At 30.9% G+C, this 26934-nt stretch overlaps 1 protein-coding gene across 4 annotated transcripts in view; it reads left to right on the top strand.

Moving 5' to 3' along the window:
* The window catches only part of megf6b (multiple EGF-like-domains 6b), a 161057-nt gene that overhangs the window by 119312 nt on the left and 14811 nt on the right, over positions 1-26934 (top strand). For all 4 annotated transcript variants that reach the window (XM_067431036.1, XM_067431034.1, XM_067431035.1 and 1 more), the window contains 12 exons: positions 18388-18516; positions 18587-18715; positions 18813-18947; positions 19760-19894; positions 20002-20127; positions 21291-21422; positions 21493-21621; positions 21717-21848; positions 22954-23082; positions 23190-23318; positions 23558-23686; positions 25213-25341. In XM_067431036.1, the coding sequence (XP_067287137.1) occupies positions 18388-18516; positions 18587-18715; positions 18813-18947; positions 19760-19894; positions 20002-20127; positions 21291-21422; positions 21493-21621; positions 21717-21848; positions 22954-23082; positions 23190-23318; positions 23558-23686; positions 25213-25341 (1563 nt within the window). The remainder of the gene's footprint in view (positions 1-18387; positions 18517-18586; positions 18716-18812; positions 18948-19759; positions 19895-20001; positions 20128-21290; positions 21423-21492; positions 21622-21716; positions 21849-22953; positions 23083-23189; positions 23319-23557; positions 23687-25212; positions 25342-26934) is intronic.

The raw sequence follows: 26934 nt of genomic DNA, 5'->3' as shown, positions 1-26934 counted from the left end.
ACAAAAAATTCAAAATTACGACAGTGTATACTATGACATAAAAGTGCAAATTATTCAATTATCACATGAAGTCAAAATGGACAAAAAATTCAAAATTACGACAGTGTATACTATGACATAAAAGTGCAAATTATTCAATTATCACATGAAGTCAAAATGGACAAAAATTCAAAATTACGACAGTGTATACTATGACACAAAAGTGCAAATTATTCAATTATCACATGAAGTCAAAATGGACAAATTCAAAATTACGACAGTGTATACTATGACACAAAAGTGCAAATTATTCAATTATCACATGAAGACAAAATGGACAAATTCAAAATTACGACAGTGTATACTATGACACAAAAGTGCAAATTATTCAATTATCACATGAAGTCAAAATGGACAATTTCAAAATTACGACTGTATACTATGACATAAAAGTGCAATTTATTCAATTATCACGAAGTCAAAATGGACAAAAATTCAAAATTACGACAGTGTATACTATGACACAAAAGTGCAAATTATTCAATTATCACATGAAGTCAAAATGGACAAAAATTCAAAATTACAACAGTGTATACTATGACACAAAAGTGCAATTTATTCAATTATCACATGAAGTCAAAATGGACAAAAAATTCAAAATTACGACAGTGTATACTATGACATAAAAGTGCAAATTATTCAATTATCACATGAAGTCAAAATGGACAAAAATTCAAAATTACGACAGTGTATACTATGACACAAAAGTGCAAACTATTCAATTATCACATGAAGTCAAAATGGACAAATTCAAAATTACGACAGTGTATACTATGACACAAAAGTGCAAATTATTCAATTATCACATGAAGTCAAAATGGACAAATTCAAAATTACGACAGTGTATACTATGACACAAAAGTGCAATTTATTCAATTATCACATGAAGTCAAAATGGACAAAAATTCAAAATTACGACAGTGTATACTATGACACAAAAGTGCAAATTATTCAATTATCACATGAAGTCAAAATGGACAAAAATTCAAAATTACAACAGTGTATACTATGACACAAAAGTGCAATTTATTCAATTATCACATGAAGTCAAAATGGACAAAAAATTCAAAATTACGACAGTGTATACTATGACATAAAAGTGCAAATTATTCAATTATCACATGAAGTCAAAATGGACAAAAATTCAAAATAACGACAGTGTATACTATGATACAAAAGTGCAAATTATTCAATTATCACATGAAGTCAAAATGGACAAAAAATTCAAAATTACGACAGTGTATACTATGACATAAAAGTGCAAATTATTCAATTATCACATGAAGTCAAAATGGACAAATTCAAAATTACGACAGTGTATACTATGACATAAAAGTGCAAATTATTCAATTATCACGAAGTCAAAATGGACAAAAATTCAAAATTACGACAGTGTATACTATGACACAAAAGTGCAAATTATTCAATTATCACATGAAGTCAAAATGGACAAAAATTCAAAATTACAACAGTGTATACTATGACACAAAAGTGCAATTTATTCAATTATCACATGAAGTCAAAATGGACAAAAAATTCAAAATTACGACAGTGTATACTATGACATAAAAGTGCAAATTATTCAATTATCACATGAAGTCAAAATGGACAAAAATTCAAAATTACGACAGTGTATACTATGACACAAAAGTGCAAATTATTCAATTATCACATGAAGACAAAATGGACAAATTCAAAATTACGACAGTGTATACTATGACACAAAAGTGCAAATTATTCAATTATCACATGAAGTCAAAATGGACAAAAAATTCAAAATTACGACAGTGTATACTATGACATAAAAGTGCAAATTATTCAATTATCACATGAAGTCAAAATGGACAAAAAATTCAAAATTACAACAGTGTATACTATGACATAAAAGTGCAAATTATTCAATTATCACGAAGTCAAAATGGACAAAAATTCAAAATTACGACAGTGTATACTATGACACAAAAGTGCAAATTATTCAATTATCACATGAAGTCAAAATGGACAAATTCAAAATTACGACAGTGTATACTATGACACAAAAGTGCAATTTATTCAATTATCACATGAAGTCAAAATGGACAAAAATTCAAAATTACGACAGTGTATACTATGACACAAAAGTGCAAATTATTCAATTATCACATGAAGTCAAAATGGACAAAAATTCAAAATTACGACAGTGTATACTATGACACAAAAGTGCAAATTATTCAATTATCACATGAAGTCAAAATGGACAAAAATTCAAAATTACAACAGTGTATACTATGACACAAAAGTGCAATTTATTCAATATCACATGAAGTCAAAATGGACAAAAAATTCAAAATTATGACAGTGTATTCTATGACATAAAAGTGCAAATTATTCAATTATCACATGAAGTCAAAATGGACAAAAATTCTAAATTACGACAGTGTATACTATGACACAAAAGTGCAAACTTTTCAATTATCACATGAAGTCAAAATGGACAAATTCAAAATTACGACAGTGTATACTATGACACAAAAGTGCAAATTATTCAATTATCACATGAAGTCAAAATGGACAAATTCAAAATTACAACAGTGTATACTATGACACAAAAGTGCAATTTATTCAATTATCACATGAAGTCAAAATGGACAAAAATTCAAAATTACAACAGTGTATACTATGACACAAAAGTGCAATTTATTCAATTATCACATGAAGTCAAAATGGACAAAAAATTCAAAATTACGACAGTGTATACTATGACATAAAAGTGCAAATTATTCAATTATCACATGAAGTCAAAATGGACAAAAAATTCAAAATTACGACAGTGTATACTATGACACAAAAGTGCAAATTATTCAATTATCACATGAAGTCAAAATGGACAAAAAATTCAAAATTACAACAGTGTATACTATGACACAAAAGTGCAATTTATTCAATTATCACATGAAGTCAAAATGGACAAAAATTCAAAATTACGACAGTGTATACTATGACACAAAAGTGCAAATTATTGAATTATCACATGAAGTCAAAATGGACAAAAAATTCAAAATTACGAAAGTGTATACTATGACATAAAAGTGCAAATTATTCAATTATCACATGAAGTCAAAATGGACAAAAATTCAAAATTACGACAGTGTATACCAGGGCTATTCAAATCTTACCCTGGAGGGCCAATGCAGTGCAGAGTTTAGCACCAACCTTAATCAAGCACACCTGAACATGCTAATCAATGTCTCCAGGATCATTAGAAAATCACAGGTGGGTGTGTTTGATCAGGGTTGGAGCTAAATTCTGCAGTGCATTGGCCCTCCAGGGTAAGATTTGAATAGCCCTGGTGTATACTATGACACAAAAGTGCAATTTATTCAATTATCACATGAAGTCAAAATGGACAAAAAATTCAAAATTACGACAGTGTATACTATGACATAAAAGTGCAAATTATTCAATTATCACATGAAGTCAAAATGGACAAAAATTCAAAATAACGACAGTGTATACTATGATACAAAAGTGCAAATTATTCAATTATCACATGAAGTCAAAATGGACAAAAAATTCAAAATTACGACAGTGTATACTATGACATAAAAGTGCAAATTATTCAATTATCACATGAAGTCAAAATGGACAAATTCAAAATTACGACAGTGTATACTATGACATAAAAGTGCAAATTATTCAATTATCACGAAGTCAAAATGGACAAAAATTCAAAATTACGACAATGTATACTATGACACAAAAGTGCAAATTATTCAATTATCACATGAAGTCAAAATGGAAAAAAATTCAAAATTACGACAGTGTATACTATGACACAAAAGTGCAAATTATTCAATTTTCACATGAAGTCAAAATGGACAAAAATTCAAAATGACGACAGTGTATACTATGACACAAAAGTGCAAATTATTCAATTATCACATGAAGTCAAAATGGACAAATTCAAAATTACGACAGTGTATACTATGACATAAAAGTGCAAATTATTCAATTATCACGAAGTCAAAATGGACAAAAATTCAAAATTACGACAATGTATACTATGACACAAAAGTGCAAATTATTCAATTATCACATGAAGTCAAAATGGACAAAAATTCAAAATTACAACAGTGTATACTATGACACAAAAGTGCAATTTATTCAATTATCACATGAAGTCAAAATGGACAAAAAATTCAAAATTACGACAGTGTATACTATGACATAAAAGTGCAAATTATTCAATTATCACATGAAGTCAAAATGGACAAAAATTCAAAATTACGACAGTGTATACTATGACACAAAAGTGCAAACTATTCAATTATCACATGAAGTCAAAATGGACAAATTCAAAATTATGACAGTGTATACTATGACACAAAAGTGCAAATTATTCAATTATCACATGAAGTCAAAATGGACAAAAATTCAAAATTACGACAGTGTATACTATGACACAAAAGTGCAAATTATTCAATTATCACATGAAGTCAAAATGGACAAAAAATTCAAAATTACGACAGTGTATACTATGACATAAAAGTGCAAATTATTCAATTATCACATGAAGTCAAAATGGACAAAAAATTCAAAATTACGACAGTGTATACTATGACATAAAAGTGCAAATTATTCAATTATCACATGAAGTCAAAATGGACAAAAATTCAAAATTACGACAGTGTATACTATGACACAAAAGTGCAAATTATTCAATTATCACATGAAGTCAAAATGGACAAATTCAAAATTACGACAGTGTATACTATGACACAAAAGTGCAAATTATTCAATTATCACATGAAGTCAAAATGGACAAATTCAAAATTACGACAGTGTATACTATGACACAAAAGTGCAAATTATTCAATTATCACATGAAGTCAAAATGGACAAATTCAAAATTACGACAGTGTATACTATGACGTAAAAGTGCAAATTATTCAATTATCACGAAGTCAAAATGGACAAAAATTCAAAATTACGACAATGTATACTATGACACAAAAGTGCAAATTATTCAATTATCACATGAAGTCAAAATGGACAAAAATTCAAAATTACAACAGTGTATACTATGACACAAAAGTGCAATTTATTCAATTATCACATGAAGTCAAAATGGACAAAAAAATCAAAATTACGACAGTGTATACTATGATACAAAAGTGCAAATTATTCAATTATCACATGAAGTCAAAATGGACAAATTCAAAATTACGACAGTGTATACTATGACACAAAAGTGCAATTTATTCAATTATCACATGAAGTCAAAATGGACAAAAAATTCAAAATTACGACAGTGTATACTATGACATAAAAGTGCAAATTATTCAATTATCACGAAGTCAAAATGGACAAAAATTCTAAATAACGACAGTGTATACTATGACACAAAAGTGCAAATTATTCAATTATCACATGAAGTCAAAATGGACAAAAATTCAAAATTACGACAGTGTATACTATGACACAAAAGTCCAAATTATTCAATTATGACAAAATCTAAATTGACAAAAATTCAAAATTACGACAGTGTATACTATGACACAAAAGTGCAAATTATTCAATTATCACATGAAGTCAAAATGGACAAAAATTCAAAATTACGACAGTGTATACTATGACACAAAAGTGCAAATTATTCAATTATCACAAAGTCAAAATGGACAAAAATTCAAAATTACCACCGTGTATACTATGACACAAAAGTGCAAATTATTCAATTACCACAAAGTCAAAATGGACAAAAATTCAAAATTACCACCATGTATACTATGACACAAAAGTGCAAATTATTCAATTATCACATGAAGTCAAAATGGACAAAAAATTCAAAATTACGACAGTGTATACTATGACACAAAAGTGCAAATTATTCAATTACCACGAAGTCAAAATGGACAAAAAATTCAAAATTACGACAGTGTATACTATGACACAAAAGTGCAAATTAATCAATTATCACATGAAGTCAAAATGGACAAAAATTCAAAATTACGACAGTGTATACTATGACACAAAAGTGCAAATTAATCAATTATCACATGAAGTCAAAATGGACAAAAATTCAAAATTACGACAGTGTATACTATGACACAAAAGTGCAAATTATTCAATTATCACATGAAGTAAAAATGGACAAAAAATTCAAAATTACGACAGTGTATACTATGACATAAATGTGCAAATTATTCAATTATCACATGAAGTCAAAATGGACAAAAATTCAAAATTACGACAGTGTATACTATGACACAAAAGTGCAAATTATTCAATTATCACATGAAGTAAAAATGGACAAAAAATTCAAAATTACGACAGTGTATACTATGACATAAAAGTGCAAATTATTCAATTATCACATGAAGTCAAAATGGACAAAAAATTCAAAATTACGACAGTGTATACTATGACACAAAAGTGCAAATTATTCAATTATCACATGAAGTCAAAATGGACAAAAATTCAAAATTACGACAGTGTATACTATGACACAAAAGTGCAAATTATTCAATTATCACATGAAGTCAAAATGGACAAAAAATTCAAAATTACGACAGTGTATACTATGACATAAAAGTGCAAATTATTCAATTATCACATGAAGTCAAAATGGACAAATTCAAAATTACGACAGTGTATACTATGACATAAAAGTGCAAATTATTCAATTATCACATGAAGTCAAAATGGACAAAAATTCAAAATTACGACAGTGTATACTATGACACAAAAGTGCAAATTATTCAATTATCACATGAAGTCAAAATGGACAAATTCAAAATTACGACAGTGTATACTATGACACAAAAGTGCAAATTATTCAATTATCACATGAAGTCAAAATGGACAAATTCAAAACTACGACAGTGTATACTATGACACAAAAGTGCAAATTATTCAATTATCACATGAAGTCAAAATGGACAAATTCAAAATTACGACAGTGTATACTATGACATAAAAGTGCAAATTATTCAATTATCACGAAGTCAAAATGGACAAAAATTCAAAATTACGACAATGTATACTATGACACAAAAGTGCAAATTATTCAATTATCACATGAAGTCAAAATGGACAAAAATTCAAAATTACAACAGTGTATACTATGACACAAAAGTGCAATTTATTCAATTATCACATGAAGTCAAAATGGACAAAAAATTCAAAATTACGACAGTGTATACTATGACATAAAAGTGCAAATTATTCAATTATCACATGAAGTCAAAATGGACAAAAATTCAAAATTACGACAGTGTATACTATGACACAAAAGTGCAAACTATTCAATTATCACATGAAGTCAAAATGGACAAATTCAAAATTATGACAGTGTATACTATGACACAAAAGTGCAAATTATTCAATTATCACATGAAGTCAAAATGGACAAAAATTCAAAATTACGACAGTGTATACTATGACACAAAAGTGCAAATTATTCAATTATCACATGAAGTCAAAATGGACAAAAAATTCAAAATTACGACAGTGTATACTATGACATAAAAGTGCAAATTATTCAATTATCACATGAAGTCAAAATGGACAAAAAATTCAAAATTACGACAGTGTATACTATGACATAAAAGTGCAAATTATTCAATTATCACATGAAGTCAAAATGGACAAAAATTCAAAATTACGACAGTGTATACTATGACACAAAAGTGCAAATTATTCAATTATCACATGAAGTCAAAATGGACAAATTCAAAATTACGACAGTGTATACTATGACACAAAAGTGCAAATTATTCAATTATCACATGAAGTCAAAATGGACAAATTCAAAATTACGACAGTGTATACTATGACACAAAAGTGCAAATTATTCAATTATCACATGAAGTCAAAATGGACAAATTCAAAATTACGACAGTGTATACTATGACACAAAAGTGCAAATTATTCAATTATCACATGAAGTCAAAATGGACAAAAATTCAAAATTACGACAGTGTATACTATGACACAAAAGTGCAAATTATTCAATTATCACATGAAGTCAAAATGGACAAATTCAAAATTACGACAGTGTATACTATGACACAAAAGTGCAATTTATTCAATTATCACATGAAGTCAAAATGGACAAAAATTCAAAATTACAACAGTGTATACTATGACACAAAAGTGCAATTTATTCAATTATCACATGAAGTCAAAATGGACAAAAATTCAAAATTACGACAGTGTATACTATGATACAAAAGTGCAAATTATTCAATTATCACATGAAGTCAAAATGGACAAATTCAAAATTACGACAGTGTATACTATGACACAAAAGTGCAATTTATTCAATTATCACATGAAGTCAAAATGGACAAAAAATTCAAAATTACGACAGTGTATACTATGACATAAAAGTGCAAATTATTCAATTATCACATGAAGTCAAAATGGACAAAAATTCTAAATAACGACAGTGTATACTATGACACAAAAGTGCAAATTATTCAATTATCACATGAAGTCAAAATGGACAAAAATTCAAAATTACGACAGTGTATACTATGACACAAAAGTGCAAATTATTCAATTATCACAAAGTCAAAATGGACAAAAATTCAAAATTACCACCGTGTATACTATGACACAAAAGTGCAAATTATTCAATTACCACAAAGTCAAAATGGACAAAAATTCAAAATTACCACCATGTATACTATGACACAAAAGTGCAAATTATTCAATTATCACATGAAGTCAAAATGGACAAAAAATTCAAAATTACGACAGTGTATACTATGACACAAAAGTGCAAATTATTCAATTACCACGAAGTCAAAATGGACAAAAAATTCAAAATTACGACAGTGTATACTATGACACAAAAGTGCAAATTAATCAATTATCACATGAAGTCAAAATGGACAAAAATTCAAAATTACGACAGTGTATACTATGACACAAAAGTGCAAATTAATCAATTACACATGAAGTCAAAATGGACAAAAATTCAAAATTACGACAGTGTATACTATGACACAAAAGTGCAAATTATTCAATTATCACATGAAGTAAAAATGGACAAAAAATTCAAAATTACGACAGTGTATACTATGACATAAATGTGCAAATTATTCAATTATCACATGAAGTCAAAATGGACAAAAATTCAAAATTACGACAGTGTATACTATGACACAAAAGTGCAAATTATTCAATTATCACATGAAGTAAAAATGGACAAAAAATTCAAAATTACGACAGTGTATACTATGACACAAAAGTGCAAATTATTCAATTATCACATGAAGTCAAAATGGACAAAAATTCAAAATTACAACAGTGTATACTATGACACAAAAGTGCAATTTATTCAATTATCACATGAAGTCAAAATGGACAAAAAAATCAAAATTACGACAGTGTATACTATGATACAAAAGTGCAAATTATTCAATTATCACATGAAGTCAAAATGGACAAATTCAAAATTACGACAGTGTATACTATGACACAAAAGTGCAATTTATTCAATTATCACATGAAGTCAAAATGGACAAAAAATTCAAAATTACGACAGTGTATACTATGACATAAAAGTGCAAATTATTCAATTATCACGAAGTCAAAATGGACAAAAATTCTAAATAACGACAGTGTATACTATGACACAAAAGTGCAAATTATTCAATTATCACATGAAGTCAAAATGGACAAAAATTCAAAATTACGACAGTGTATACTATGACACAAAAGTCCAAATTATTCAATTATGACAAAATCTAAATTGACAAAAATTCAAAATTACGACAGTGTATACTATGACACAAAAGTGCAAATTATTCAATTATCACATGAAGTCAAAATGGACAAAAATTCAAAATTACGACAGTGTATACTATGACACAAAAGTGCAAATTGTTCAATTATCACAAAGTCAAAATGGACAAAAATTCAAAATTACCACCGTGTATACTATGACACAAAAGTGCAAATTATTCAATTACCACAAAGTCAAAATGGACAAAAATTCAAAATTACCACCATGTATACTATGACACAAAAGTGCAAATTATTCAATTATCACATGAAGTCAAAATGGACAAAAAATTCAAAATTACGACAGTGTATACTATGACACAAAAGTGCAAATTATTCAATTACCACGAAGTCAAAATGGACAAAAAATTCAAAATTACGACAGTGTATACTATGACACAAAAGTGCAAATTAATCAATTATCACATGAAGTCAAAATGGACAAAAATTCAAAATTACGACAGTGTATACTATGACACAAAAGTGCAAATTAATCAATTACACATGAAGTCAAAATGGACAAAAATTCAAAATTACGACAGTGTATACTATGACACAAAAGTGCAAATTATTCAATTATCACATGAAGTAAAAATGGACAAAAAATTCAAAATTACGACAGTGTATACTATGACATAAATGTGCAAATTATTCAATTATCACATGAAGTCAAAATGGACAAAAATTCAAAATTACGACAGTGTATACTATGACACAAAAGTGCAAATTATTCAATTATCACATGAAGTAAAAATGGACAAAAAATTCAAAATTACGACAGTGTATACTATGACACAAAAGTGCAAATTATTCAATTATCACATGAAGTCAAAATGGACAAAAATTCAAAATTACAACAGTGTATACTATGACACAAAAGTGCAATTTATTCAATTATCACATGAAGTCAAAATGGACAAAAAAATCAAAATTACGACAGTGTATACTATGATACAAAAGTGCAAATTATTCAATTATCACATGAAGTCAAAATGGACAAATTCAAAATTACGACAGTGTATACTATGACACAAAAGTGCAATTTATTCAATTATCACATGAAGTCAAAATGGACAAAAAATTCAAAATTACGACAGTGTATACTATGACATAAAAGTGCAAATTATTCAATTATCACGAAGTCAAAATGGACAAAAATTCTAAATAACGACAGTGTATACTATGACACAAAAGTGCAAATTATTCAATTATCACATGAAGTCAAAATGGACAAAAATTCAAAATTACGACAGTGTATACTATGACACAAAAGTCCAAATTATTCAATTATGACAAAATCTAAATTGACAAAAATTCAAAATTACCACCGTGTATACTATGACACAAAAGTGCAAATTATTCAATTACCACAAAGTCAAAATGGACAAAAATTCAAAATTACCACCATGTATACTATGACACAAAAGTGCAAATTATTCAATTATCACATGAAGTCAAAATGGACAAAAAATTCAAAATTACGACAGTGTATACTATGACACAAAAGTGCAAATTATTCAATTACCACGAAGTCAAAATGGACAAAAAATTCAAAATTACGACAGTGTATACTATGACACAAAAGTGCAAATTAATCAATTATCACATGAAGTCAAAATGGACAAAAATTCAAAATTACGACAGTGTATACTATGACACAAAAGTGCAAATTAATCAATTATCACATGAAGTCAAAATGGACAAAAATTCAAAATTACGACAGTGTATACTATGACACAAAAGTGCAAATTATTCAATTATCACATGAAGTAAAAATGGACAAAAAATTCAAAATTACGACAGTGTATACTATGACATAAATGTGCAAATTATTCAATTATCACATGAAGTCAAAATGGACAAAAATTCAAAATTACGACAGTGTATACTATGACACAAAAGTGCAAATTATTCAATTATCACATGAAGTAAAAATGGACAAAAAATTCAAAATTACGACAGTGTATACTATGACATAAAAGTGCAAATTATTCAATTATCACATGAAGTCAAAATGGACAAAAATTCAAAATTGCGACAGTGTATACTATGACACAAAAGTGCAAATTATTCAATTATCACATGAAGTCAAAATGGACAAAAAATTCAAAATTACGACAGTGTATACTATGACACAAAAGTGCAAATTATTCAATTATCACATGAAGTCAAAATGGGCAAAAAATTCAAAATTACGACAGTGTATACTATGACATAAAAGTGCAAATTATTCAATTATCACATGAAGTCAAAATGGACAAAAAATTCAAAATTACGACAGTGTATACTATGACATAAAAGTGCAAATTATTCAATTATCACATGAAGTCAAAATGGACAAAAATTCAAAATTACGACAGTGTATACTATGACACAAAAGTGCAAATTATTCAATTATCACATGAAGTCAAAATGGACAAATTCAAAATTACGACAGTGTATACTATGACACAAAAGTGCAAATTATTCAATTATCACATGAAGTCAAAATGGACAAATTCAAAACTACGACAGTGTATACTATGACACAAAAGTGCAAATTATTCAATTATCACATGAAGTCAAAATGGACAAATTCAAAATTACGACAGTGTATACTATGACATAAAAGTGCAAATTATTCAATTATCACGAAGTCAAAATGGACAAAAATTCAAAATTACGACAATGTATACTATGACACAAAAGTGCAAATTATTCAATTATCACATGAAGTCAAAATGGACAAAAATTCAAAATTACAACAGTGTATACTATGACACAAAAGTGCAATTTATTCAATTATCACATGAAGTCAAAATGGACAAAAAATTCAAAATTACGACAGTGTATACTATGACATAAAAGTGCAAATTATTCAATTATCACATGAAGTCAAAATGGACAAAAATTCAAAATTACGACAGTGTATACTATGACACAAAAGTGCAAACTATTCAATTATCACATGAAGTCAAAATGGACAAATTCAAAATTATGACAGTGTATACTATGACACAAAAGTGCAAATTATTCAATTATCACATGAAGTCAAAATGGACAAAAATTCAAAATTACGACAGTGTATACTATGACACAAAAGTGCAAATTATTCAATTATCACATGAAGTCAAAATGGACAAAAAATTCAAAATTACGACAGTGTATACTATGACATAAAAGTGCAAATTATTCAATTATCACATGAAGTCAAAATGGACAAAAAATTCAAAATTACGACAGTGTATACTATGACATAAAAGTGCAAATTATTCAATTATCACATGAAGTCAAAATGGACAAAAATTCAAAATTACGACAGTGTATACTATGACACAAAAGTGCAAATTATTCAATTATCACATGAAGTCAAAATGGACAAATTCAAAATTACGACAGTGTATACTATGACACAAAAGTGCAAATTATTCAATTATCACATGAAGTCAAAATGGACAAATTCAAAATTACGACAGTGTATACTATGACACAAAAGTGCAAATTATTCAATTATCACATGAAGTCAAAATGGACAAATTCAAAATTACGACAGTGTATACTATGACACAAAAGTGCAAATTATTCAATTATCACATGAAGTCAAAATGGACAAAAATTCAAAATTACGACAGTGTATACTATGACACAAAAGTGCAAATTATTCAATTATCACATGAAGTCAAAATGGACAAATTCAAAATTACGACAGTGTATACTATGACACAAAAGTGCAATTTATTCAATTATCACATGAAGTCAAAATGGACAAAAATTCAAAATTACGACAGTGTATACTATGACACAAAAGTGCAAATTATTCAATTATCACATGAAGTCAAAATGGACAAAAATTCAAAATTACAACAGTGTATACTATGACACAAAAGTGCAATTTATTCAATTATCACATGAAGTCAAAATGGACAAAAATTCAAAATTACGACAGTGTATACTATGATACAAAAGTGCAAATTATTCAATTATCACATGAAGTCAAAATGGACAAATTCAAAATTACGACAGTGTATACTATGACACAAAAGTGCAATTTATTCAATTATCACATGAAGTCAAAATGGACAAAAAATTCAAAATTACGACAGTGTATACTATGACATAAAAGTGCAAATTATTCAATTATCACATGAAGTCAAAATGGACAAAAATTCTAAATAACGACAGTGTATACTATGACACAAAAGTGCAAATTATTCAATTATCACATGAAGTCAAAATGGACAAAAATTCAAAATTACGACAGTGTATACTATGACACAAAAGTGCAAATTATTCAATTATCACAAAGTCAAAATGGACAAAAATTCAAAATTACCACCGTGTATACTATGACACAAAAGTGCAAATTATTCAATTACCACAAAGTCAAAATGGACAAAAATTCAAAATTACCACCATGTATACTATGACACAAAAGTGCAAATTATTCAATTATCACATGAAGTCAAAATGGACAAAAAATTCAAAATTACGACAGTGTATACTATGACACAAAAGTGCAAATTATTCAATTACCACGAAGTCAAAATGGACAAAAAATTCAAAATTACGACAGTGTATACTATGACACAAAAGTGCAAATTAATCAATTATCACATGAAGTCAAAATGGACAAAAATTCAAAATTACGACAGTGTATACTATGACACAAAAGTGCAAATTAATCAATTATCACATGAAGTCAAAATGGACAAAAATTCAAAATTACGACAGTGTATACTATGACACAAAAGTGCAAATTATTCAATTATCACATGAAGTAAAAATGGACAAAAAATTCAAAATTACGACAGTGTATACTATGACATAAATGTGCAAATTATTCAATTATCACATGAAGTCAAAATGGACAAAAATTCAAAATTACGACAGTGTATACTATGACACAAAAGTGCAAATTATTCAATTATCACATGAAGTAAAAATGGACAAAAAATTCAAAATTACGACAGTGTATACTATGACATAAAAGTGCAAATTATTCAATTATCACATGAAGTCAAAATGGACAAAAATTCAAAATTGCGACAGTGTATACTATGACACAAAAGTGCAAATTATTCAATTATCACATGAAGTCAAAATGGGCAAAAAATTCAAAATTACGACAGTGTATACTATGACATAAAAGTGCAAATTATTCAATTATCACATGAAGTCAAAATGGACAAAAAATTCAAAATTACGACAGTGTATACTATGACATAAAAGTGCAAATTATTCAATTATCACATGAAGTCAAAATGGACAAAAATTCAAAATTACGACAGTGTATACTATGACACAAAAGTGCAAATTATTCAATTATCACATGAAGTCAAAATGGACAAATTCAAAATTACGACAGTGTATACTATGACACAAAAGTGCAAATTATTCAATTATCACATGAAGTCAAAATGGACAAATTCAAAACTACGACAGTGTATACTATGACACAAAAGTGCAAATTATTCAATTATCACATGAAGTCAAAATGGACAAATTCAAAATTACGACAGTGTATACTATGACATAAAAGTGCAAATTATTCAATTATCACGAAGTCAAAATGGACAAAAATTCAAAATTACGACAATGTATACTATGACACAAAAGTGCAAATTATTCAATTATCACATGAAGTCAAAATGGACAAAAATTCAAAATTACAACAGTGTATACTATGACACAAAAGTGCAATTTATTCAATTATCACATGAAGTCAAAATGGACAAAAAATTCAAAATTACGACAGTGTATACTATGACATAAAAGTGCAAATTATTCAATTATCACATGAAGTCAAAATGGACAAAAATTCAAAATTACGACAGTGTATACTATGACACAAAAGTGCAAACTATTCAATTATCACATGAAGTCAAAATGGACAAATTCAAAATTATGACAGTGTATACTATGACACAAAAGTGCAAATTATTCAATTATCACATGAAGTCAAAATGGACAAAAATTCAAAATTACGACAGTGTATACTATGACACAAAAGTGCAAATTATTCAATTATCACATGAAGTCAAAATGGACAAAAAATTCAAAATTACGACAGTGTATACTATGACATAAAAGTGCAAATTATTCAATTATCACATGAAGTCAAAATGGACAAAAAATTCAAAATTACGACAGTGTATACTATGACATAAAAGTGCAAATTATTCAATTATCACATGAAGTCAAAATGGACAAAAATTCAAAATTACGACAGTGTATACTATGACACAAAAGTGCAAATTATTCAATTATCACATGAAGTCAAAATGGACAAATTCAAAATTACGACAGTGTATACTATGACACAAAAGTGCAAATTATTCAATTATCACATGAAGTCAAAATGGACAAATTCAAAATTACGACAGTGTATACTATGACACAAAAGTGCAAATTATTCAATTATCACATGAAGTCAAAATGGACAAATTCAAAATTACGACAGTGTATACTATGACATAAAAGTGCAAATTATTCAATTATCACATGAAGTCAAAATGGACAAAAATTCAAAATTACGACAGTGTATACTATGACACAAAAGTGCAAACTATTCAATTATCACATGAAGTCAAAATGGACAAATTCAAAATTATGACAGTGCATACTATGACACAAAAGTGCAAATTATTCAATTATCACATGAAGTCAAAATGGACAAATTCAAAATTACGACAGTGTATACTATGACACAAAAGTGCAATTTATTCAATTATCACATGAAGTCAAAATGGACAAAAATTCAAAATTACGACAGTGTATACTATGACACAAAAGTGCAAATTATTCAATTATCACATGAAGTCAAAATGGACAAAAATTCAAAATTACAACAGTGTATACTATGACACAAAAGTGCAATTTATTCAATTATCACATGAAGTCAAAATGGACAAAAAATTCAAAATTACGACAGTGTATACTATGATACAAAAGTGCAAATTATTCAATTATCACATGAAGTCAAAATGGACAAATTCAAAATTACGACAGTGTATACTATGACACAAAAGTGCAATTTATTCAATTATCACATGAAGTCAAAATGGACAAAAAATTCAAAATTACGACAGTGTATACTATGACATAAAAGTGCAAATTATTCAATTATCACATGAAGTCAAAATGGACAAAAATTCTAAATAACGACAGTGTATACTATGACACAAAAGTGCAAATTATTCAATTATCACATGAAGTCAAAATGGACAAAAATTCAAAATTACGACAGTGTATACTATGACACAAAAGTGCAAATTATTCAATTATCACAAAGTCAAAATGGACAAAAATTCAAAATTACCACCGTGTATACTATGACACAAAAGTGCAAATTATTCAATTACCACAAAGTCAAAATGGACAAAAATTCAAAATTACCACCATGTATACTATGACACAAAAGTGCAAATTATTCAATTATCACATGAAGTCAAAATGGACAAAAAATTCAAAATTACGACAGTGTATACTATGACACAAAAGTGCAAATTATTCAATTACCACAAAGTCAAAATGGACAAAAAATTCAAAATTACGACAGTGTATACTATGACACAAAAGTGCAAATTAATCAATTATCACATGAAGTCAAAATGGACAAAAATTCAAAATTACGACAGTGTATACTATGACACAAAAGTGCAAATTATTCAATTATCAAGAAATCAGCTGTAAAGACCTTTGAAATAACTGAAATCATCTGGTGAAGTGATGTGGACGTAATGCGGTCAAAACCTGCCTGGAACTACTTTAGTCCACTAAATTGCACACTTTAGAGCGTTCGTCAGCCAATCAGATTCAAGCATTTAACAGCCCTGTATTATAAACATGATATATCTAGAATTTAATGCTTAATTTAATGCTAGATGTTTTTCAGAGGATGCTTCACACTAGTAAGATTATTTGCCTCAAAATTGCAGTTTTGTTTTTGTTATTACAGTATTTATAAAGCTAGAGTAACGGCAGAAATACAACAAAAGGGAAGATACATTTATATAAATGTAAATAAATACAGTAAATAATAATTGAGGGAAAATTAAAAGGAACAATCAAACAAACCATGGCAGCAAATGATCATATAAAATTTCACTTGTAATTATTTTAAAGCTCTGGCTATATCTCTCCGATAGGTAACGATATCTGTATTCATCACGGTTTTGATTTTGCATGTTTCCAGTTGTACTCTCAACATAAACTGCTCTATTACTGTTGCTGAAGCATGTCTATCACAAAACAGAGACCTTGTTTTTGATGCTAAATAAAACACATATGAGCTAAATGGAAACTTCCATGGATTTAATGTGGGCTTTAACAGAAAAGCCGTTTCACAAGCACATATTTTTATCAGATGATGAAAACAGATTGAGACATGAAACATTGATTAAAAGCATTTTAATTCCATGTTCTGCACATCTTTAAAAGCTCATGACCTCTGTCTTTGTGTGTGTGTGTGTGTGTGTGTGTGTGTGTGTGTGTGTGTGTGTGTGTGTGTGTGTGTGTGTGTGTGTGTGTGTGTGTGTGTGTGTGTGTGTGTGTGTGTGTGTGTGTGTGTGTGTGTGTGTGTGTGTGTGTGTTGTCCAGCATGTCCGGAGGGCTGGTTCGGCAGGAACTGTTCGTTGAGCTGTAAGTGTAAGAACGGCGGTGTGTGTGATCCAGTCGCTGGGAGCTGCCGTTGTCCACCAGGGGTCAGTGGAGAGCTGTGTCAGGACGGTCAGTTCACTCCTTCACTGGATGGAGAGATTTATCAAATACAGCAGAATTTAACATTGTTTAATTGCAGGTTGTCCTAAGGGTCTCTATGGGAAGTTCTGTAACAAGAAGTGTAACTGTGCGAATAACGGACGGTGCCATCGCGTTTATGGGGCGTGTCTGTGTGATCCGGGACTGTACGGAAGGTTCTGCCACCTGTGTGAGTCCTAACTTACCGTTTTACCAAGACTTTGCTTTTCAAACCTCTTTCATCGTTATAAGAACTTGTGCTGTTTGTTTCTTCCGTGTCGATGCAGCGTGTCCAAAGTGGATGTTCGGTCCAGGCTGTTCTGAAGAGTGTCAGTGTGTCCAGCAGAACACTGTCGAGTGTAACCGTCGCCATGGCGCCTGCGTCTGCAAGCCCGGTTACCAGGGCGACAGATGCGAAGACGGTCCGTCTCACGAGCATCTGAAGTGTTGATGATGCAAGATTGCATTGCATTGAAAAATTTGCATCTAAATGCTTTAATGAATTACCAGGAAAATAACTACAAAACATGCAAAAAACTAAGTTAAATACAATTCAATACAAATAAATAAATATATATTTCAAGGAATTATTTTCCTTTTATTTTTTTACGCTTTGAAGCATTTCAATGCAAATGAAAAAAAAGAAGGAAAAAATATATACTGTATATATTTATTTTCTCCCTTTTTTATTTGCATTGAAATGCTTTAAAGCGTAAAAAAGGAAAAGAATTGGAAAACATGCAATCCAAAAAAAAAAATGTTTATGTTAAAACATAAAGCATAAAGCATTTATATATTTTTTATTATATATATATATATATATATATATATATATATATATATATATATATATATATATATATATATATATATATATATATATATATATATATATATATATAATTTTTGCATTAAAATGCATTATAGAAATGCAAGGAAAAAATTGGAAAACAATCCAAAGAAAAGAAAATTAATATTTTAAGATAGAATTAAATGTTTAATTAGGATTGAAATAATATAGAGACTTGGAAAACTTGCTATTCAAAAATATAATTAAAAATAATAGATATGTTAATTTTAAAACATAGTATTTTAATATTTATTATATTTTAATTTGCATTTGAAAGGCTTTAATGAAATGAAAGCAAAAGAAATGGAAAAATAATCAAATGATGTATAGTTGAAGATGTCTGTATGAAATGCTCTGATCATCATTGATTGCTTTTCCCTGTAGAGTGTGAGTCCGGCTTCTCTGGCTCGGGCTGTGAGAGGAAGTGCTCCTGTCCGGATGGAGTGACCTGTGATCATGTGACTGGAGCCTGTCGACCGCAGTGTCCAGCTGGAAAGAGAGGAGACCGATGTGACCAAGGTATTATTATAGCTATAGAATATAAATGTCTGTAAGGTGTTAAATCATACACTGCAGTTAAACTGCATCTGGAAAGACTTTTTATTAGTGTGTCATTTCTGCAATAGACTGCGTTGATGGAAGATTTGGGATTGGCTGCTCTCAGTCATGTGACTGTTCAGGGGCACCATGTGACCGAATCACTGGCCAATGCATGTGTCCCGCTGGAACGTTTGGAAAGCGCTGTGAAAAAGGTGAAATTGTCATTCTGACGTGCTTATACTGAGCCTTTAAGCCATAAGCCTTTAGCTTATGATAAAAATGAACACACTATTTAAAAACACAAATGAGACAACAGTGATCCTTTAAGAAAACGGCATGTCCACATGATATTGTTTAGCTCTTGTATTGTAAAATTCTGGGTAACTGTACGATGATGGTTTCAGTACGATAACCAAAAATCACGAAAACGGTAAACATTAATTAATTAACATAACTCACACGATACCAAAAAGTAAACATGAGAATATATGATTTTTAAAACTATACTTCACAATTATTGTTTGTTTTTTGCACAAAATGTGAATATTATAAATTGTATTTAATTTTTTTGTGTATGTATTTTATTTTAAATATAATATTATGATTTTTAATTTATTTTTAAATGGGTTATATTTAAATAATATTTAAATGTAGTAATTTTTATTTTTTTTAAGCTCAAACATTAATGCATGGCTCCGGTGACCCCAGGATCACGAGCTCGACTCCGTTAATAATGAACTGATGAACACAACACCATCAGTGTATTAGGATACAAACGTCTGCCAAAAGGAAATCAATCGGAAAACGTGCAATCCAAAAATAAAATCATTATTTACATTTTTTAATTTGCATTGAAATGCGTTAAAGGAATACAAGGTTAACAACTGGAAAAAACTCCAAAAGAAAAAGGAAAGAAAGAGGAAAAAGATTAGAAAAAAAAATGAAATGTTATTTATGTTAAAACATAACTAAAAAATATATATATTAAAATGCTTCAATGAAAAAAAATAAAAAGAATGGGAAACCATGCAATTCAAAAATAATTCATTTAATAATTTTATTTTATAAACATATATAATGTATGCAAAGTATAATCAATATTTAGATTAATAATATTTAAATATATTATATTTATAATACTTTCCTAAAGCTCAAACCGTAATGAAATTACATCCACACATCCCACAACCGCTCACACTGCAGGCCTGTCATGAGCCTCAGTGAGAAACGATTTCAGGATTCAACATTATTACCGATAACTCTGATAAATGTGCAGAGGGTCAAACTGACCACATAACATAAGGCTCAAATGATATCATTCTCTTCATTCTGAATGAATATGTTCATGAATATAGACACTGTGCTTGTGCATCAGAGTGTGTGGAGGGTCGCTGGGGTGTGGAGTGTGTGGAAAAGTGTCCGGTGTGTGAGAACGGAGGCAGCTGTGACCGCAGTAATGGCTCGTGTGTTTGCGCTCCCGGATTCATCGGCCGATTGTGCCAGAATAGTGAGTAAAGCCATCAGTGATCCCTGCGCTTCCTCCCGTATCCCGTGTTTCTGAAGCTGTGTGTGTTTAGTGTGTCCCGCGGGCCGCTTCGGTGTGGGCTGTCAGCTCAGATGTGTGTGTGAGAATGGAGGACGCTGTCATCCTGTAACCGGACGCTGCTCGTGTCCTCCCGGCTGGACCGGCCACAGCTGCAGGAGGGGTTCGTGTTATGCTTCTGTATTATGTGATTCTAAAAGAATACATAAGATGGTTATTTGTCATTATTTTGATGGTGAGATAATGTGTGTGTTGTAGTCTGTGACACAGGCCGCTGGGGTCTGGACTGTGCGAGTGTGTGTGACTGTCAAAACGGTGACGGAGGGTGTGACGCTCGGACCGGACGCTGTCAGTGTGAGGCGGGTTTCACTGGAGCGCGATGTGACCAGAGTCAGTGACACACACACACAGTGTGCTAAAGAAATGTGTGATCATTTGTGGATGCAGTTTACAATGTCTTATCACTATAATATTATTGCATTATATTGTGTATTTATTATTTGATTATGGTTTAACGTTGAATATGTGGTCGTTTCTTGTTTTATTTTAGATTTAACAGTCCCCTTATATTTCATGTTACCTAATATCTGTTATAAATGTTACAATGCATGCAATTTAAAAATAAATAAGTAAATATTGTAATATTTATTATTTAATTAAAGTATTTAGATTTAACAGTCCTTTTATATTCCAAGTATACCTAATAGCTGTTATAATAAGGCATTAATTGGAAAAAATGCACTGTAAATATAAAATAAAAAATAAATAATTACACAAATAAATTAAATATTACATTTTCATCAACATAATTTTAGGTTAAAATAATAGATTTAACAGTCCTTTTTTATATTCCATGTGTACCTAATAGTTGTTATAATAGAAACATCTAAACATCTAAAAAAATAATAATAAAAATATTATTATTTTTTTAAATATTATTTTTAAATCTTCGGAAAACATACAATCTAGAAATAAGTAAATAAATAAATATTTTAATATTTATTATTTAATTTTAAATTTAGATTTAACATAAAGTCCTTTTATATATCCAAGTCTACCCAATGTTATAATAATAAAAAAAAAAATTGAAAATCATGCAATCTAAATATATATATATATATATATATATATATATATATATATATATATATATATATATATATATATTTTTTTTTTTATATTATATATTTTTTTATCAACATCATTTTAGGTTCAAATATAAGTTCTTGTAACTGTAACATTTTTAAAACCTTTTTTGACCACATTTTTTATCGTTATGCATTTTGACAAATTAATTTATAAATGTACAGTATGTGAATTCCATGCAGTCATCATGTAAATAGATGAGATATGATATATAGGATGATAATTATGAATTATTTATCTTTGTAGAGTGGAACTAGATTTGACAGTCCTTCTATATTCCATGGTCATCTATATCTGTAATAAATGTTACAGTATTTATCATGTGATCTATGTTGTAAATCTGTCCCAGAATGCCCTGCTGGTTCATTTGGACCGGGCTGTAAGCGTCGCTGCCAGTGTGAAAACCAGGCATCATGTGACCATGTGGGCGGAGCTTGTACCTGTAAGATTGGCTGGACCGGGACGTACTGTGAAAAACGTACAGTATGATTGTTCCACTTCTCATATATTAACATCAGTCATATTATCGGACACTGATGAGCAGGTTTTTTGACTGTATGCTTGTGTGTGTGTGTGTGTGTTCAGCTTGTCCGCAGGGTTTCTATGGTCTGGATTGTCAACAGAAGTGTGTGTGTATGAACGGAGGTCTCTGTGATCATGTCGATGGTGAATGTTCCTGTCAGCCTGGCTGGATCGGTCCCCACTGTAACCAAAGTGAGCTTTAACAAAAACAACAAAAACGTGTTGTAGCATTTTATCATCACTTCTATCTTCATGCGTTGCTACTGTACCTTTAAGACTTCTGTGTGTAAAAGATGTGTGATGATTGGCTGCCTTTATATTTTGCTCATCTGTGCAAAACCTTGCATCCATTTTTTCTTTGATGAGCACATCTGTCTGTCTGTCTGTCCTAGTTTTCCCGTGAGTAATGTTTGTGTCGGTGTCGTCCGTAGCGTGTCCTGCTGGATTGTATGGAGCGAGCTGTTCTCAGACCTGTGTTTGTCACAGTAACAGCAGCTGTGATGCTGTTAGCGGTCAGTGCGAGTGCAGCGCCGGCTGGACGGGAGACTCCTGCTCACAGCGTAAGACTCGGACCCTTCAGTCATTAAACAGCTCTGCCAGCTGACTTTACACATGCACAATGCTGAAATATATATAGTTCATTCATGAAACACTTCCAAGCAGCTGATTGGTTCTCTTAAAGGGATACTCTACCGCTTTTTCATATTAAACTGTTATTCCCTTAACTAAGATGAGTTGACACACACCTCTCTCATCTGAGTGCGTGGACTTAATCGCTCTGATACGCGGTGACGATCTGATAGCATTAGCTTAGCTCCACTTATCATTCACTATGGTACCAAACAGAGATCAAGTTAGAAGCGACCAAACACCTCCACGTTTCCCCTTTTTAAATACAGTTACACGAAGAGTTGAACGATCAAGTATGGTGACATAAAATAAAACGTGGCGCTTTTCTAAGCGGATTAAAAAGGGGAACTATAATGTATGTTGGAATAGCACTTCTGAGAGTACTTCGACTCGGCGCAGTAAAAAGTCCCGCCTGAAAAATCCACTTTTTACTGCGCCGAGTCAAAGTACTCTCAGAAGTGCTATTCCGCCATACATTATAGTTCCCCTTTTAATTTTATGTCACCATACTTGATCGTTCAACTCTTCGTGTAACTGTATTTAAATAGTGGAAACGTGGAGGTGTTTGGTACTTCTAACTTGATCTCTGTTTGGTACCATAGTGAATGATAAGTGGGCTAAGCTAATGCTATCAGATCGTCACCGTGCGCCAGAGATTAAGAGCACACACTCAGAAGAGAGAGGTGTGTATCAACTTGTCTTAGTTAAGGGAATAACAGTTTAATATGAAGGCATGGTGGATCCCTTTAAAGCCGAATTTTCCTTGCCCACCAACTTCTCCAGCATGAATTCTGTTTACCGTATTCATATGCATGTGCATGTCCTTCATTCATGCATCAGTGTAGCAGATCTAGTCTATTACTAAACAGGGCAAATTAGCATGAGAGCGAAACCCCCAAAAAATCACCGATGGGAGTGGAAAGTTCTGTGCGTGATCTACTGACAACACTCAACTGAATGAACACAGGCGCAGCCGGATCATTTCCAACACTACCAAGAGCAGCGCAAATTAGCGTCTGGTTTAAGATCTGCTTTTATCGGGGCGATAAATAATGGAGCAAACTCCAGAATATTGACAAGCGCAAACCTTGCGTGCTTCATCTTAATACTCTCCTGCCATAAATGCTGCGTCTGAAAGGGAAACTCCTACAGATGCATATGCAGTAAGGTCAGCCGCAAAAATAACTCCATGCCCTTTCAGCGTTAATTTTTCACTGTGTCTAGTAAATCCTGACGGTATTTTTTTAACGCCAAAAGAGGGTTTGTGCTTTGCATTGCTTCTCATAAAACATTTATTATTAAAAAAACATACAAGGCCAAGGTACTTGAGAATTTAGAAAAAAATAAATATACAAAACACTTTATTCAAGGCTATAATATTTTTAAAACATTCACGTTTTAAATGTTGTGTATGCAATGATGTGTGTGAATTATGGGATGGTGGTGTGTTTTTCAGGATGTCCTCCAGGTTTGTTCGGGCTGGGCTGTGCTCAGAGCTGTGTGTGTGAGAACGGGGGCCGGTGTGACCCTGTGAGCGGCCGCTGCTTCTGTCCCGACGGCTGGACCGGATCGGCCTGTCAGCAGGGTGAGCGGCTGCCATCTTTACATCTTATTTCTTTATTGACTTCGAGCGAAACACTTGGAGTATTGAGCCGGTCTGTGATTTAATATCCTCTATGTCAGGGGTTTTCACACTGTGGTCCGGGGACCCCCAGGGGTCCTCCAGAAGGTTCTAAGGGGTCCCCAGTAAATTTCAGAGAAAAAAGACCTATTCGGACGGGATTAGATTAGATTGGGGACGTGGCGGTAAAGTAATTTTACCTCAGGACGTCTGTAATATTAATGGCCAATTAGCACGGGATAAGACATCTCAGTAAAACTAGCAGACGTGAGGAGTAACTCGCTTTACGCACCACGGTATCCTCCGTGTCGTCGTGTGTATGACGTTGCCGTTATCATGTAGGCAAACACAACATGAGCGCCAGTCTGAACTCCATCTCCTATATAATATGTGTGTTTTAATAAACTGTTAGGTCCAGTCTAACGATTCTGATTGGATTGTGTTGGTAATAGACACTTTCCTAGAGCTAAAATAAGTGCTTTTGATCTTCTTTTTGCTTTAAATGATATGCGGAAAATACTGGACGTTTGCTACAGATTTGTACCTACAACGCAACCGAATGCTTCAAGCACCTCCATGCTCGCAAAATGCGCTTTTAAAAAAAAAACAAACAAGAAAGGACAGAATTTTACCATACATTTTTTACAGCGGGTCTATTCGAACAGGATTAGTATTACCCGAGGTCATTTTTACGGACCTTTTTACAGAAGGTAAAAGTCTCTGTAATTTTTACTGACATTGTCCGTAATGATAACCGAGATGGCACATTCGGTCGGGACTAAAATCACAGAGAACCTCTGGTAATGATTACTTTACCCCCATGTCCCCATGTTAATCTAATCCAGTCCAAATAGGGCTTCAAAAGACTAAGCAAAAATGGATAAAGTCTACCGAATATTCAAATTGTTTCATTTTTTCTAAATGTTTCTCTCCTTTCTTGCCATATAAATTCCAGAATTGTATATGTTTGCTTTGTCTTTAGTCAGTTTTTCTCACTATAATCCCCTTTCTCACTGGGGTTGTAAGGCAGTTTTCGTTGCTTGCATACATTTATTGTGAAAGGTGTTTAAAAATAATTTTAATACAAAAATTTCTTCTTCAGTTTTATACGTCCAACATTAATAGCTAATTTAAGATGGGAAACAATATATTGTATTTATAATGTCACACCTGCTATTTATCTAACGTGTAAATGTTTTTTCGTACATAAAAATAGATGGATTTTAAGAAGGGGGTCCCTCATAAAGGTTCATCATATTTGGGGTCCTTGGCATCATAAAGTTTGAAAACCCCTGCTCTATGCAATATGTAATGAACTTTACTGTAACTGAAGGAAGTGCTGACCGCAGGATACAGAAACCTTTCTCGCCAGCGTGGAAACTCTGGGTTTGTTTTTATGGCGTTGAGAAAGAGGACTGGACATGTCACACTCCAGATCTCTGCGACAGCACTAAAGCTCGACCTGTCGAAGGATCGTTGTAGTTGATGTGTAAAATGTTTTTGCCATTGAGTTTTGATCAATTGAGCAGCTCTGAGATGTTCAGCTCCAGGAATGGA

Source organism: Pseudorasbora parva, chromosome 22, assembly GCF_024679245.1.
Source record: "Pseudorasbora parva isolate DD20220531a chromosome 22, ASM2467924v1, whole genome shotgun sequence".
NCBI classification, from domain to species: Eukaryota; Metazoa; Chordata; class Actinopteri; order Cypriniformes; family Gobionidae; genus Pseudorasbora; species Pseudorasbora parva.
Note: the sequence above shows the minus strand (reverse complement) of the source record. Positions and strands in the feature narration are given on the sequence as shown.